An 18,321-nucleotide genomic window follows, 5' to 3' on the forward strand; every position below is an offset into this window, starting at 1 on the left:
GCCCTAAAGGACACAGAGCAGAGTTGTGAGATACAAGGTTATTTCCCGAGGGAGGATTTGGACATTTCTTGATAGTCCTGATACAAAAGCTAGGTCGGGTCTTCTTTCCCATAAATGTATCCCTCCTAAATGGTCTGAAACTTGCACAGATATGGAATGAGTCTTCGACTCGACGTATCCCACTTGCTGTTTTTCCTACCTTAGGCCTGCAGGCAGATGCAGTTTGAGTCTTTGTGTGCAGCTCCGCATCTAGCTGCATGCAGTTGACGCCTACAAACAGTCCATCCTGCATGGGAAAGAGTAAGAAATCATTTAGTTCATAAATGCCTGACATAGGTCGAAGATGACCAAGGGAAGTTCACTCCTACAGCACATTTCATACACGATGGCCACTCAACGTGCTCAACATAAGACAGAAAATACGTTAAATCATAGCTAAGAAGAATAAAAGTATAGAAAAAAATCGGCTATTAAAACCAAAAAAATATTATATAACCATTATTGTTATTATTATTATTATTAAGGTTATTTGTCTTATCTTTTATTACATTTTCTTCCATTCTTTTTCTTTTCTTTTTACAGTGTACACACGGGGCAATGGAAACGTCGAAACAGACGGAAGAGACAAACGGATATAGAAAGTTAACGGTCACTGCGGCCTACCCGTTCCAGGGTCTCCGTGATATTCACGAGAAGTGACCGTGCGTGAAACACGCAGCTGCCTGACACAGGGACATCTTTTGGAGGCGGCTTTACTGGTGAAGACTCGGCGACCTGCCACATGGGTCTGGAACAGGCCAGCAGCAGCAGCACATGAGTGAAGTCTAGGGAAAAAGAGAAAAAGAAAACAATATATTAATAATAATAATAATAATAATAATAATAATAATAATATATCCTATATTATTATATCATATATAAAACAATCTTAAAATAAATATACATGTAACAAAATATGTAATATCTCAATATAATAATTGATATTAATATATTCTAGCAACACTTACAGATCTTGAGAGCTGGCATTTTGGATGACGGTTTATTCAGAGGTCCTTGAGTAATGAATGGGGTCCCCTCCTCTGTCATTTTATACCCAGGCCAACAGGGGTTTCCCTTTTACGGTGCACGACAACAAACGTTCAGACGGCTAAATTGAAAGTGGTCCAACCAACAACCATCACTGTGTGATTTCCGTTTGGGTATCATTATATTACAATTGAGCGTTGGTGAAACTGGAATTACCGCAACGGTTTTGCTGAGGCACAAGACTCCCCCCAGCGGGCCTTCGGGTGAATTGCAGGAGGTTCGCAGGAAAGTGATTTTATGCCGTCATGTACGGTATCGTTTCATGTTTTTTTCCTCTCCCCAAATGTATCAAATATATTTCTAGCTATATTCTGTGGGAAAAATCGAATAAACAAAACTTACAGTAATAAAATATATATACATTAATATTTCATACAACAGTTTGCCTCTTTGCTTAATGAGTTAATGCCCAAAACATTTATTTTTTATTTTTTTTCCAAGCCGAGTAGTGATATCATAAATAATACATAACAATGGCAACAATAAGTGCGCAATAAATACACATTTACACATCTTACCTCACTGACAAAGCCATATTTTTGGGCATTATGCTGGATCTTATATCACGGCAATGTTGATTTAAGTGAAATTGAAAGCTGATAATGGGAGTTTATTGATTCCCAGACGTTTATGTTTGGGAGGAAGACTGACAACTTCTTTTTGTCCTCACAAAAGGTAGGTTTGTTGTGTATGAATGAGTTAGAGAATGAAACCCACACAAAAACAGTTGAGACATTTATTTACGGTTTTGTTGCGTTCACAAAAGATTATAGAGGACATGTACCTGTAGGATACATTTACAATAGAAAAAAAAAGGAATAACAATATGTAACTTGGGAGTCAAACAACATTCCTTAAAAAGCTGAGAATGTGCGTGAATACACGAAACCAGACGACAAGGCATGTTGTTTATTTATCTAATAGAAAATCCAATTCTCCATATATATTTTTCCAATAAAGCAAAAAACAAACAAAATAAAACTATATATGTAACCAAATATGTACACTTAAGCTTTTGAAGCTTCCAGTTCATCTTCTCTTCCCATTCACTTGTCAAAAAGTCCCCTTCTTTTTAACCGTTACCTATTGACTTATTCAATCTCTTTGACAGGAAGTTTGACCAGTGCTTCCTGTCAGTCCTGATATATGCATCTTGGTCTCAATGAGGCTTAAAATGATATCCAGTAATGTTGGAAATACGTCACAATAAACGATGTTATCAGTTACATCCATTTGCGTGTCTAAATGATCCGTGCGCGAGGTTGCATGGTCTGTGGTGACTTTACACCGCTGTGAAGCTATGCTTCATACTCTGCAAGGTACGTGATTACGTAGGTACGTATTATTATTATTGTGTATCGTAACAGCTCAGACAGGAGGTGTATATGGTTGAGATTTTGCTGTTCAACAGCTGAAATGCAGTGCCCGTATTAACAAAGTGGCAAAAAGCAGGGAAAGTCGTTTCCACACATACAACGTGGTTACCAGAGCAGCTCTATATGTCAGAGAGACACAAAAACAGGGGACAGTTCGTGGGCTCCTGGCGACTGACGCCACCACCGTGATTCAGACGGGTGAACAACATCGATCTAGCGGGATTCCGAACCTGCAGCAACATATACCAGCTTAATGCGCGACATGTTTACTTCAATAAATCGGCAGCTATGACAGTTCTTAGCAGGAAGGATCCCTAAATGATGTCCGACATGGGCATGACCTATAACACCAACCAGGCAGGAAAAGAAGATAAAAATGACCCCTGCTTATTCCTCCGGAATCCCGTGGCTTCAGGGCATGGATGTATGGGGGTGTATACATGTGCTATCAATGCTCAGGAGACAGTCAGATCAGATGGACCTCCCTTTAGATGTTTCTGGAGACAGCAGTGGCAGCCGATGACTTGGGAGCTTTGGCCAGCGGACAGTCAGCGGGAGGTTTGTTGGGTGGTTTATTTTTATTTGGAGATGGCCTTCTCTGCAATATGTCGCTGTTGGCAATGGGCGTGCCTGCGACAACAAAGAACCAGGACTTGGACCATTTGGAACACAGGATCGTTCAGAATGTGCTATTATCAGCTTGAGCTATATTTAGGTAGGTAGGGCAAGTAGACAGGTAGGAGGATAGGTAAGTAGGTAGGATAGGTAGGTTGGTAGGGGGCTCGGTAATTAGGTTGGCAGGGTATGTAGGTAGGAGGTAGTTAGGTAGGTAGGTAGTGAGGCAGTTAGGTGGGTAGGTAGGGTAGGTCAATGGTTAAGTAGGAGATGGATGGATGGATGAATGGATGGATTGATGGATGAATGGATGGATGGATGAATGGATGGATGGATGGATGAATGGATGGGTGGATGCATGGATAGATAGATACCTGGTGAGGTCCTCTATGTCCACCAGCATGGCGTCCTGCTCGACGTGCAGCTCGTCCCGCATTAACAGCAGCTGCACCAGCTCCTCATTCAAAGCTGCAGCACAAGCACAACCACACACTGAATAATAAAAATTGTGTGTGTGTGTGTGTGTGTCTGTGTGTGTGTGTGTCTGTGTGTGTGTGTGCACTCACTCTGTATCTGTGAGTGCAAGTCGTTGGTGATGACCTGTAACTGGCCCAAACTCATGTCCCGCATGTCTCCTCTCCTCAGGTTCCTCTTCATGAGGCATTCGCTGATGTGGGGCAGGTGGGGTAGCTGGACCAAAAAATAGCAAAAGACAAAAAAAATGGAAACAAACAAATAAGACAATTAATAATTTTAAAGGAATACATAATATAAATTACACAACAAGTAATTCAATATGTAGACAGTTATCCTCCTCTAGCAAAACGGAGAGAATGGTGAAGACCACTGGGAGATCCTCGACCACACATTATGTAGTGCATGTGAAATATTTGGTTTCATATTATAATTAACTTCAAATGATTAAATTAAATCTTGTGAATCTTATGATATAATTTTATATCATTAATTGGTCTAGCTGTGTCATACCACAGACATCTAGTCATGCAAAACATGATGCAATAGGCTTGGGTGATATCCAAAATTTGAAATTGCGATGCGGTCCCGCCCAAATATCGCAATACATGATATTATTGTCGTTGTTGACAGTGGTGGTGGTGGGGGAGGTGGGGGAGGTTCCCTTTACACACTGTTGCACACGGCGCTTTTTTTTGGTTTCATTCAATAACAAGAAATACATCAGGGAGAACGGATCGGCTTTGTGCCACTCCAGCTAAATTGCACTTGGGCGTTCACGCAAACAGAGATGGGCACCGAGCGTTAGTGAGGAAACATATACAGTATGTACGTTTTTTTCCATTATAGTCCCAAGCCTATAATGAGAATACCTCAAAGTTCTCGCATTGACCACACACACACACACACACACACACACACATGGGGGTTTCCTCTGGCCCACAACTCTCAAAACATAAACACACAGACTGAGATGACAACCTTATTCAGGTTAAAAGTTCTGAGTAAATAAAAAGGGACCTTTCCGTCAGACCACACAAGTCACTCGTTTGTTGTATCATACAAGCGGTTTATGTTTTTATTTTCAGTGTGGGGTTTGCGTTGTGAAACTTTCTCTGCCGACGGAGACAAGACAGAAGGTCATGGAGCCCCGAGACTCAGACCGATAGTCGTTTGCAGAATTGAACCTCCAATCCCCAACTAAATTCACATTATCAGTCAAATTATTCATGATCTGTCACCCGCTCGCTCCCTCACCAGATCGGCCACGGGCGAGCGTCTGTGCAGCTGGATCTGCCGCTCCACCTCCACCTGCATGCGGGCCATGGGTCTCGCCAGCGCCAGCGCCACCCGCGCCTCCTCCTGGAGCCGGCGCTGGACCCTCCAGAAGCCCCCGCAGTCGTCCAGCGGGTCCGAGTCCTCCTCCCCCGTGTCCCGGTCCGACAGGGACGAGCTCTGCTTACTCTGTTGGTGGGGAGAGATAGCATAAGTGGAACCACATGGTGGAACAGCACGTACAACAAGGCTATGATCTCAGATTTCTTCATTTTTAAAATTTTTTTAAATAATTTTAGCTGTACTCAAATTCAGGAATTCATAATATTATGTTCATCGTATTACGTACTTTTTTTTGTATTACTTTCTAACATCTGATCACTACAGGTGCTATGCCAAGGCCATATGGCTCAATTAAGATTATTTACATTATAACACGATTTCATTGTCATCCATTGGACTGTTGAGGATTGGAGTTGAGGATCATAGCGCTCTTTCTCTTGGGTTGCCTGTTTAATTCAAGTGGCAATCCATAAGATTATCTGTGTTGGGTGAATCACACAACAGGTCCCAGAATTCCATTTGAAACGGCGATGTAGTGTGTCCGGGTTTAACCTTGTTTTTTTGCTCTGAGACGGACACTTTCATTTCGCTAAATTGGCCTCAAGTTGTTTTTTCGTCCAAGGATGCGGTTCTGTTTTGTGAGTTTTCATCCAAATCTACGGTTTACTGAACACAACTAGCTATGACGCTGCCACCAACAATGAAAATGCATATAGAGGAGCATATGCATAACGCGAATACATTGAGCGGCTGTTTTTCATTAAGTGCTGACTAAACAAAGTGTCAAATATGTAAATATATTTCAAAGAAATTTTACAAAATAATACGATGGATTACTTCTTTAATGCCATTTCATTTCAATGTGTTAGATAATTCTGCTTAACCTTTGAGTTCATACAATAGTTAATGTAGGGAAATGCTCTTTCTTTGGAATACTGGAGGCAATATTATGGGTACTAAAAGTACTTTTTAATTTATTTCACCAATATCTTTGATTTGTAATTAGGTACAAGGTTAAGCAGGTCGTGCGTGGTACGACTGCTATACATCCATGTAAGATATGTGTGTACCATGGGGGACAGGGGGGTGTCCAGGCTGGTCTCCGTCCTGCTGTCCTCTGCATCGCTGTCTTTGTCGCTGCTGCTGCTGTCGTTGACAAAACAAACCTGCACGTTCACCCCGCTCTGCAGCCTGGGAGGAAGGGGAGAGAGGGAGCTGGGTTAAAAAAAAAAAAACAAGAGGTGGATTTTAGTACGGTGTTAAAAAAAAAAAGAGAGAAGTATTGCAGGTGGTGGAGGAATGTGTAAAAAACCCCTCATATAATGCTGTGATCGTGTTGATCTGTATTCAGGAGAAAAGATGGATTTCATTATAACTTTACTATAACTTCCAGGTTGTTTGAATCCATTGGTACCTATCTCTATTATAAGTATTTCATGCATTTAAGTATTGTTCATGGATTCTAACTTGTTGTAATGGTTACTTTTCGGACGCATACCAATGCACACCCAGGATCCTATGTCTCAAAGGGAACAATACCTGGTCAGATAAAGGTTAAAGAAATTAAATTGTAATTAAATTAAATATTTTATGGCAGAAAACAACTTTCTTTACATGGGGAAGAAGCAACCAGCCTCAGATCTGGCTCGTTTGGACACATCCGATTCACACGCATGAAACCTTAAATTCAATTTGATCGCCCTTCGTTAGGCCCCTTAAGCAAGATAAGAGAGGGAGGGTTGAGATGCAACAGGGACAATGAAAGGGAGTGTAATAGACGGACGGATACCGCACTAATACTATTATATGGAAACGAAGATAATAAAACGAACAAATTAATGACAGTACAGAGAGAACACTAATACTATTATATGGAACCGAGAAAAATGGGGGATAGCACAGTCAACTAGTTAATGGCAGGAGACAGATGTAAAATATATACAATAATGCACAAAACATACTGTGCTGTATTATCCCAGACACTACCTCACTCTATTCACATTCACATGCCACTATAATTCACATTCCACTTTAATGCACATATCTGTATATACATAGGCATATTCCTTCTATCTATTCCATTTTATTTCATTTTATTTTTATTGTATTTTATTCTATATATTTTTTATCTTATTCTATAAGTATTCCACTTACTGTATAACGTTTTAGGAGTCAGTCAGTCGGTCTACTAGAAAGGAGTTTTCTACTTTTATTTTTTTTCCTAGGACATACTGTGTGCTATCACCGGGTGCGTTGCATTCCATTTCACTGCATATGTGTATGAAAGTATGTCTATGAATGTGACAATAGAAAATATTGACTCTTGAATCTTGAACAACAACAACAACAACAACAACAACAACAACAACAACCCAGAAAATCGGTGCTTCGTGCTCTGCGCTTTGATTCACTCACTCCGTCACGGACGAGGTCAAAACCCCGCAACCCGCGGCATGACTTCATCACCCCACCCCGCTCATTAACTTACACAGAAAAACAGGGACACCTCGACCGTCGCCTCACGCCCTCTTCCTCCACCAGGCAACGAGACACGGGACGTTCGCGACCAGCGCCGCCGCGACGGGGGCGTCGGAATTTCCAGCCCCGGGCGGCGCGGCAGCGGCAGCGGCAGCGGCAGCGGCCTCCGGGTGACGTGGCCGCGGTTCCGGCCCTCCGATTGGTCAGAGGGGCGGGGTTTTGACTTCCTGTTTCAGTCGCCGGCCGCACCGCGGAGCGCGCCGCGCTTCCGCAAACGAGCGGAGGCGCGGGAAGGGCGCGCCCCCCTTAACTCTCATTCGAACGAAAGGGTGAAAGCCCAGTTGCCTGAGGTTGTTTTGTTTTTGTTTTGTTTTGTTTCGTTCGTTCGTTCGTTCGTTTGTTTGTTTGTTTGTTTGGTTTTTTTTTGAACGCTGTCATGAAAGCAGAGCGGAGTCACGGAGCCGTCTCTCGGTTACGTCGGTTTTCTTTTAAGCGCGTGTGTCTGTGTTTCTGCATACGTGCGTCTGCGTGTTTGGGGTCCATCGAAAGAAAATTCACACGTGTGTTTTTTTTTTATAATTTTTTATATTGGATATCGTTTGATATTATTTAAATTTAAATAATGAATAACAAACTCGTGTATTATTACATCATCATTTAGCAGACACTTTTGTCCAGTGGGCCTGGGTATAATATATATGATGCATATATTACATGAATAAATGAACATCAATTATATAAGACCCTTGACACATAGTTCATATATGACACTCTTTGAAGTACAGAAATTGGATTTGGGGTTTTTTTTTCCGTAAGATTGTGTAAACTTCCATGTCCAGATGGGACTTTTCATATGTCAGATACATTCTCACAATAATTGATGTGGCATTTCTTTTTTCTGCCATTTTGACCACTTCCATTACGAAAGAGGCTAACCTCATCTCCAGTGTGCCAGTTATGTTTTGCAACAAAACGCTGCCTGCGGTATGGAGGTGAAAACCTTGCGAAATGTGAAAGGTCACTGACCGTTTATAATACCCTTCGTTTTCATTTGAATGTGTCAAGGAAGTCCAGTGATTTCATTCAACCTACCTCTCTCTTCCGGTCACGTCACAAAGGGAACTTTGTGTTTATTAAACTAATAACCAATGAGTCAATTAGACCCATTTATCTTTTCCTGCTGTGTAATTTCTAGTTTAGGACCCACTGAACAGTTTGATAGTGACCTCTCCTGGTTGTCCCCTGTTTAAACAAAAAGCCCTGAATGACTTGGTTTCTCATAATAGATTTGAATAATACATTTTAATAATAGGGTTTAATAATAAAAGATTTAGCTGACAGGAAATGGACGGCATATAAATAGAGCCCAGCCGCATGTCAGCAAACCTCACCTCGGAGGCAATTTGAATTACCCGTTGCTATAGAAACAAATCTAAAATTACTTGATTTTCAACATCAAAGCATATGGCTGCCGTGTGTGTGCGAACACACACACACACACACACACACACACACACACACACACACACAGACACACAAACCCACCGGGAGGCCTGTCCGTTCTTGCCGCAGCTGGTGTAGATGACTGGCTCGTCGTCATAGAAACTGCCAAGGGCAAGTTTCTGCCGGATGGACTCTCTGTCATTGCGCTGAGCCTGTCACAGACAGAAATATATAAAACTGTACAGCACAACTGTAACAAAACACATAATAGAACTCCATGCTGGACACATGTGCTGTCCATATATTAGCTTTGACTTCTAAAAATGTTAAATTATATTACAAATAATTACATATAATATTTGTATATATATGTTTAATTATATTTAATATAGTATATAATCTAATATCACAATAAGTCACAATTTGAATAATGGCATGCCCAATCTCATATGCCATTTTGGATCTTTAGAGACAAAAAATGAACAATTCTGGCTTCTGTATTGAAGAGTGGAGGGAGATGGATAAGAGAAATAATGATATAATAATAATGATAAAACAAGATTAAATAAGATACGATAGCTTTATTGATCCTAGGGATGATTTGGGTGTTATAGCAGCAGAAGTTCACAGAATAGCGCAAGTAAAAAAAAAGAGAATTTTTTTAGTAAAATTCAATATATAAAAATGAAATATGTACACACCTATAAATAGAAGTTAGGTGGGAGTAGCACTATATTGACATGTAATCTAACATGGGCGGGTGTCAGTTAGGCTAAAGTAAATATAAATGGCATACAGTATAGTAGCATTGTGTAGCAATCATATGAATGTGTATCAAATATGTGTAGACCATATCATATAAAAATATCGATCTATAGTCTTGTGAGATAGTAATATAGCGGTGAAAATAATTATTAGTATTACAATAACAGCCTTAAGAGGAAAGAGGGAGCGATTTGAAAGAACGTGACTTCAACTCCCGTTGCACGGAGAGGAGTGGCGCTGACCCAACCCTGTGCACGGCTCCTCTGTTCTGTTATATTTTGGTTTTGTCTCCCAGGAGTACAATGCAGCACCTTTACAAAGGTACATTTATGTGTACCTCTACACATTATTACGTTATAATATCAATATCGTGCTATTAGACTAGATATCGCCTGGGATTTTGGTTATTGTGATATAGTTAAATGTTGTCTTTAAGGCTGTCTTTCTGAACTTCACAGACTATTTTAACCAACTCCTGAAATGAGAACATTACTAATAATTGTTTCTCAAATAATTCTTGTGTGTAAATTTCTTATGAAAACACCAATGGTCATTCCCAAAATATCATCAAATTATCCATATCAAGGTATTCCTCAACAAACATTACGATATTTGGATTTGCCTGGATTAGGGCACTGCCATTTGCTTTATCTTTCTACAGAAGTATCTCTAAAACCTGCTTCACACCGAATATGACCAGGGACACAAACAATAGTCCATTTAGTCCTATGGAGAGTGGGGTTCCGCATGGGAAAAGCTGTGATGCGACGCGGTTGCGTTAAAAATGTTAAACTCTCGCGACAAATTTTGATCCGATACTACGACCGGAAGTGGCGTCAGGCAACTTTGTTTTGGAGCTGGGCTGAAAACGAACTAAATAAAGTCATTAAATCTCTTGTTATTTCAGTGTGTATTTGACATTTTTTTTAGATTGTGCAAACACTGTATAAAGGAAGGTTTTAAACTCTCATTCATGGAACATAATAAATCCAGCTAAGCAGAGTACTCGGTGTTGTACTAAGGGTTGGCTGCTGGCATAAACACTCTATGCGTTTGTTTAGGGCCACAACCGCTACACATCCAGATCATTGATGGTTAGGTGCATGGAGAGGGAGATGGGGGCAAAATGTGGCAAACTGCTCTCCGTGCTCCGTTTCTCCAAATAAAAGACATAAAAACAGTGTGTTTTCAGTTTAGATGTGTTAAGATGATTGAATGAAACAAAAAAATCACTGTCCATAATGGGGACACTTTCTTGTTTACACCCCCGCCCCCTTATAAGTAAATGTGCTTTACTATAATTTTGTTTGAACTGTGTCAAAGTCAATGTATCTCTCCCCAAAATGTGACGTAACATGGATGAATAAAGTAAGCTCCAAAAACGAGAACCCCCAGTGCGGGGAACCTGGTGTTGGTCATTTATGATGGTCCCAGCTGCGCTCAGTGGTGCTTTCACAGTCACCACATCTTTATTTTATTTTAGTATCGTGGCTAATGACTTGGGTTCTTAAATTTTTTGCAGTACATACAGCACTCACAATTGTTTCATTATCACCTTATCACAATTTTCTGAGCTGACCACGATCATTTCTTCCCTCAAAATTAGAAGTCGATGCAATAAATAGAACGAGATTCAGGTGAGTTTCCTTCAGCTGAGTTGAGGAAAATTAAGTGTCTACCTGAGTTTCTATGTTCTGAAGCTCAGTGTCAGTAAATGGCAAAATGAACAAAAGAAATCAATTAATTTCTAATATTTGCATGACAGTTAATCGCCCACTCTAGCTGTACGTAAGATGTCTCGTGCATGGCATGTCTAAGCTAATTCTAACCCTAACTTTCTCTCCTTTTCTTCCCTTTTTTAATCCTGTTTTCTTTCTTCACACTTGCAAATCATGTAATGGAATGAATGTCTTCTCTTTTCAAAAACATTAATTGTGAATTGTCGTTATGGAAAAACCGCACTCTGCGTCTGGCAGCGTCGACTGCAGAGAACCATGAAACGACCACTTTTGAATATAAATGGCATGATTTTCAATTCTAAAATCCTCACTCGGGAAATTCATTATGTTTCCGTGGCTGATGGAGAGCGCCCACATCCCACCAACGCCTCTCTCCAACTTCTCCCACAAGGAGGCTCTCGAAAGCCTCCATCTATGATGCATGACGGAAACGGCATGCATAAATTAGAGCTTCCGCTCTGAAATACACGTGAACATGCGTATGCGTGAACACACACTCTCTATTTATCTCGCTATCTAAGTATATTATTTCTTAGTTTTATTTTTCATGAGGCTAGATAAGGTTGTGATGTCATAGCTGGTCCAAGCCCCATCCACAAATCAGGGCTCCGCTTACTGTTTCGTCCACTAGGGTCAATCTGACTGACACACACACACACACACACACACACACATAAACACACACACACACACAGGCACACACACACACACGTAAACACACACACACACACACACACACACACACACACAATATGTCCATCTGTGAACAATATCACAACACCATCGACAGATATAAATGCCATTTAGTTGAACACACCTTTAACAATTCAAATATTTTAACGGTGCGAGCCAGATGTTGTACAACATGGGAGACCTCATTACATTAAGAAACAGCATAAAAAACAACACACAATGTTTTAAACACACAGGACGTGCACGAGCTTGACCAGATGGAGACCCCACACAGACAGACAGCCACGCCCTCACCCCTCATCGGTTACGTTAACCCTGTAGCCGCACACCTCATAGACTAACATGTGTACGCATTTAAACGCACACACTCCTAAAAATAACACCCGTGGATCCACGCACCTGGTAAACACGTTTCTCTTGGTGCACCATTCTTCAGCGCATCGCACAGGCAGCCTCCCTGCCCCGATTCCTACACTGCAGTGGAGCCAGACCCAGGAGACCCACTCATATACCGCAGGAGGAGGATGGAGGAAGGGAGGGAGGGAGGGAGGGAGAGCAAGAGAGAGAGAGAGTGAGACCGTGGAGGCAGGGGGATGACGGAGCAAGGAGGAAGCAGTGGGACGAGACAGAGAGGGAGGAGGAGGAGGGGAGAGGGCGGAGCTGATAGGTCCTTCTAAGATCTCTTATCTGTTCCCACATCTCCCCTGCTATCCTCTCTCTCTCTCTCTCTCTCTCTCTCTCTCTCTCTCTCTCTCTCTCTCTCTTCCTTTCTGACACCATTTCAAAAACCAGCATCACGATGACAGAGATATTTCTGGAAACAGATAAATATATCAGGGGGAGAGAGATGTGGGCCACATTCTCAGGGTTTGAAACACCTTCGTGCACTATCCGCCGCTCGGCTATTTCAGGATCCTCCTTATCATGAGCTAGAAGAATAACTGGCTCCTCTCTGATAAATGGACCAAGACATTCAAGCAAATAGCCCAATGCTGCCCTAACGTTCCATCTGTCCTGTGGCACGACGCTGAGCGGCACATTTCCAATCCGCATATTATGTTGGTTTTGTTTTGCATATTAGAGGAACCTCTCACTCTCCCGCTCATCGCATCAAACGTTCTGGTGCGACGAGCCGTGAATGTAGCCGTGAATGCTCGGGGGCGCTGCCTGCTCACACGTGCATGCATAGGAAGGAACACACACAAACAAGTGAAAAGGGCATGAAGGAGCAGTGCTGTGTCACGGTGCGGCCGTGGCCGGTGTAGCCAGCTACACAATCTGAGTCATCTCTCAGCTTCAATCTCAGTGATGCTCTGGGTTCAGAGGATCCGTTCTCCTTGGCCGTTCTCCCGTTTCTTCCACTGAGTCCTCAGAGGAAGTAATTAGGCCATCGCTACACTGTCCATACAAGGGCTTAACTTTGGGTTGACGTCTCACCATTTTTTGGCAAAACGGCCGTTTAATGATAGCCTGGCATCGGCAGACCAATTCGTAAATGCGCATTAGTCTGGAATCTCTCAGTTCATTTTAAATTTCAAAGGGGCGTTTCCAACGGAGACCAAAATGTCTCTGGATGCAAATGCATGGACCTTCTACCAATCAGAGCAATGAAACATGTGAAGTAACGCCGAGTGACTTGGTAAATTCAACTTTTACCAAATCCTGTCGTAAGTACGACAAACACGTCTTTCCTATCAACCAAAACTTTTGAGAGAAAATAAACCGTCCAGATCGTTTAATACTGTCGCGATAGCAGATTCAACAGACCAGAACGCTCAACAGAACGACTCTCCTCTGCATCGTCATTGTATCAAACTCGCCCCATATTGGACAACAGTTGTGATTGGCCCGACCCTGGCAAGGTCGGGCGGAAATCAGCCAGAACGTTAAAACCAGTGACAGGTGAAGTGAATTACATTGATCATCTCATTCAAATGGCACCTGTCAAGGGGTGGGTTTTATTTGGCAGCAAGTGAACAGTCAGTTCTTGAAGCTGATGTGTTGGAAGCAGGAAAAATGGGCAAGCGTAAGGATCTGAGCCACTTTGACTAGGACCAAATTGTGATGGCTAGACGACTGTGTCAGAGTATCTCCAAAACAACTTGTGTAGTGTTCTTGGTATGCAGTGGTTAGTACCTACCAAAAGTGGTCCAAGGAAGGACAACCTGTCCTTCCTTGGACCTGAACTGGCGACAGGGTCATGGGTGCCCAAGGCTCATTGATGTGTGTGAGGAGAGAAGTGTAGAACGTCTGGTCTGATCCCTCAGAAGATCTACTGTAGCATAAATTGCTGAAAAAGTTAACGCTGGCTATGATAGAAAGGTGTCTGAACACACAGTGCATCGCAGCTTGCTGTGTATGGGGCTGCGTAGCCTCGGACTGCCCATGTTGACCCCTGTCCACCGCCAAAAGCACCTACAATGGCCATGTAAACGTCAGAACTGAATCATGGAGAAATGGAAGAAGGTGGCCTGGTCTGATGAATCACATTTTCTTCGACATCATGTGGATGGCCGGTGCTTGTGCGTCGTTTAGTTTGGGAAGAGATGGCACCAGGATGCACTATGGGAAGAAAGCAAGCCAGAGTCATTTGCCACAGTGATATGCTTTGGGCAATGTTCTGCTGGGAAACCTTGGGTCCTGGCATTCATGCAGATGTTACTCTGACATGTACCACCTACCTAAACATTGTTGCAGACCAAGTACACCCTTTCATGGCAACGGTATTCCATGATAGCAGTGGCCTCTTTCAGCAGGATAATGCACCATGCCACACTGCAAAGAATGTTCAGGAATGGTTTGAGGAACATGACAAAGAGTTCAACTTCTTGACTTGGCCTCTAAATTCCCCAGATCTCAATCCGATGGAGCATCTGTGGGATGTGCTGGAACAACAAGCCCGATCCATGGTGTCCCCACCTCACAACTTGCAGGACTTAAAGGATCTGCTGCTAACGTCTTGGTGCCAGATACCACAGGACACCTTCAGAGGTCTTGTGGAGTCCATGCCTCGACAGCTCGGAGCTGTTTTGGTGGCACGAGGGGGAGCTACACAATATTAGTAGTTATTAGTGGTGGTTTTAATGTCCTGGCTGATCAGTATATTCTGCAGAAACATGAGCTTGCAGATTTGCCTGGTTCCCAAGCAAGTTAAATGATACTTTCACCAGAATACACCAAATATTTGTAACACATTGCCCTTGATTTGTGTTTGTTTTCCCACATAACCTAGGTAGAAGTGTCAAATGATACAAAATAAGTGTTCGGGTCCTCAGTTTATTTTCTCTCCTATAAGGGGCCCTTTGTTGAAAAAAGTTGGAGTACCTCCGACCTACGCAAGCCAATAGTGCACTGGCATACAAGTAAACTATTCGCTTTATGATCAAAGTACCAAATTTGCCCTTGTATAATTCTATTATTTGTGTTTGAGGAAAATATATATTTCTCATTCCCTGAACATCTTCCCTAGTATCCCTATTATCCTATTAAAATCACACATTTTCAGCATTAATAGCTGTCAAAACTGCTCTCTTACACTGTTCTGTATCCATGTGAAAACAGTCTGCAAGCATTAAAGAACCAGAGCTTGTATTGACACTGGAATTCATTGAATCACTTTTTTGATATGAACTGTTCATGCTTTTATTCATCAGATATGATTATTGGTGTGTGGGGGGGGTTATAACCCCATCACCATACCCCATCACTTACATTGCCATGAGTTATTCTGTCACTTATCCTTTTTATTTCTCCTGCCATTTCAGATTCATTTTATTTCAGAGTGTCTGTTACATCTATGTCTGATTGTGTCTGTGGTCCTGCTGTTGGGTTGAAGTCTGTCTCAGACCATTTCACATACCCCCTGGAATATATTAACCTTCGAGTTGGTCATTCCTTACATTGGGTGGTGTACGCCAAGAAAGATAGTGAGAATTTGGTTCAATTTTTTTTTTCCCCTGTATGCAATGGTTGATGGAGGAGGGGGTAGTGGAAAACAATTTTGGTGTTCAGGGGATTTAGAGTTGGCCATGCAGCACACATCCCAGGGTAGTATTCACACAGAAATGCTGGACACCCGGGTCATCTCTCCAAGCAGCAATCTTCATCCCTGGGTAAAAAACAAAACAAAAAAAACCCTTCAAGTTCCTCGGCCCAGCTCCCGCCGTTCACCATGCAGCCTGGCCCGGGTATTGTTTGGTAGAGGACAGAGTTGCCGTTGTTTTCAGAGCCAGTGCACCAATGCCCTCTCGGATGAATGCCTCAGCATCTTCCACGTAGAAGTAATGGTACCTTTTACTTCTACCACTGTCTGCAGACTGGCATAATACATTTCATGAAAATATAACACTTGCTTCCCGCTCTTATGGAGAGATAATCGTGAAAAGAATGTCAGTTAGGTGCAACTCCTAAAAATGGAATTGCCATTAAGTGTTTTTATTCCCCTTAATTATATACACAGTAGACATTCCAAAAACACATCAGTTGTGGATCCTCAAACAGTGTATACACTCCAATGTAGAAAAAAAAACCCAAAAAAAAACCAAAAAAAAAAAAAACCTGATTGCCGAGACGCTCCAAGAAGTGTCCAAGCGCAGATCCACATAACACTTGCATGGGTGCGAAGGACAGAGCGTCACACCAGACACAACGGGGAGGCGCTGTGGAGTCTCGCAGCGTTTTCTAAAAATTGTCAAATTTTGGCGTATTGTTTGTGGCAGGGGCTAAGTCAGCCAGATGTGAAAGGCAGCCGCAGTGAATTTGATAAATTTATATGGATCAAGTCACTGAAACCACAATATCCAAGTTAATTGACAAAAGCATAGGATTTGGCAATTTTACAGTTAAAAAAAAATTGACAAGGGGCGGTGGGTGTTTTCAGAATTCCGGGATTTGTGTGTAAGCCAATCAGATTATTTTCAGGATTGCCAGTGCACAAGTAAAATTTCAGTCAAAATTGCACATTCCTACTTCTATTTTTTTCCTGTCACCTTATTTCAAGCATGTTAAATCCTAGCCCTTTGAAATATGTATTCAAGTTTGCAGCTTAATCTGTAGTTCACAGCAAACACAGATGCCAGTCATATGATTTTATTTGCCACCCTCCAAAGAGTGGATAAGTTGAGCAAAGTAAATATCACAAAGACAATTAGAATAACACCTTTGACAGTTACAGCAAACTTTAACTCCTAAAAGGGAATAGTTAATATAGGGTCAATACCATGCAGGCAAACAAACAGAAACTGTGATGCTTACCCTCCAACTGACTCTGATTGAGAAGAGGGTTGTTCAAAGAACCCTAGAAATTGACGCTGGAATTCTTCATAATTGGGGTACCAAGGCATAGGGTTCCCAAAGTTGTAGGCAGAACGAGGGTGCGCTTGGAAAGGGTATCCAGATTTGTAATCTGAGTCATATGATTTCAGGTTGTCCATGTTTTGCTCACCCTCGTAAACATGGGGTGACAAAGTATGCTGCTCATAAGGGATAAAGAGTCTGCCATCAGGGTTTGTGGCCCGAGGAGACTTCATAGGACAGGTCGGGTTTTTGGCCGGACACTCATTCGGCTTTGTAGTAGTGCTCTCTGTCTTCATAGGACAGGTCGGGTTTTTGGCCGGACACTCACTCGGCTTTGTAGTAGTGCTCTCTGTCGCCCAGTGAGACTGGACAGAGGGATGATTTTGCGGCTTCTGGACAGAGGGATGATTTTGCGGCTTCTGGACAGAGGGATGATTTTGCGGCTTCTGGACAGAGGGATGATTCCAGTGACCCGGGACAGAGGGATAATTCCAGTGACCCGGGACAGAGGGATGATTCCAGTGACCCGGGACAGAGGGATGATCCAACGGCTTCTGAACAGAGGGATGATGCCAGTGACCCGGGACAGAGGGATGATGCCAGTGACCCGGGACAGAGGGATGTTGCAACGGCTTCTGGTCAGAAGGATGATGCAACGGCTTCTGGTCAGAAGGATGATGCAACGGCTTCTGGTCAGAAGGACGATGCCAGTGACCTGGGACAGAGGGACGATCCAACGGCTTCTGGACAAAGGGATGATGCCAGTGATCCGGGACAGAGGGATGATGCCAGTGACCCGGGACAGAGGGACGATCCAACGGGTTCTGGACAGAGGGATGATGCCAGTGATCCGGGACAGAGGGACGATCCAACGGCTTCTGGACGGAGGGGTGATGCCAGTGATCCGGGACAGAGGGATGATGCCAGTGATCCGGGACAGTGGGATGATGCCAGTGATCCGGGACAGTGGGATGATCCAACGGCTTCTGGACAGAGGGATGATGCCAGTGATCCGGGAC

General features: G+C 42.7%; 1 protein-coding gene across 1 annotated transcript; it reads right to left on the minus strand.

The window, feature by feature from the left end:
* Window positions 1-1,808: 1,808 nt before the first annotated feature.
* Window positions 1,809-12,351, minus strand: LOC307238360 (schwannomin-interacting protein 1-like; the record flags this gene model as incomplete). The annotated part of the gene is made up of 8 exons (XM_080011293.1): window positions 1,809-3,092; window positions 3,452-3,545; window positions 3,644-3,767; window positions 4,809-5,015; window positions 5,960-6,080; window positions 7,378-7,632; window positions 8,913-9,022; window positions 12,316-12,351. 8 exons carry the CDS (start codon window positions 12,349-12,351, stop codon window positions 3,041-3,043), a joined length of 999 nt encoding a protein of 332 aa, XP_079867419.1. The 3' UTR covers window positions 1,809-3,040.
* Between the last annotated feature and the right edge of the window lie 5,970 nt (window positions 12,352-18,321).

This window comes from Zeus faber (assembly GCF_960531495.2).
Source record: "Zeus faber genome assembly, chromosome: 12".
Lineage (NCBI taxonomy): Eukaryota > Metazoa > Chordata > Actinopteri > Zeiformes > Zeidae > Zeus > Zeus faber.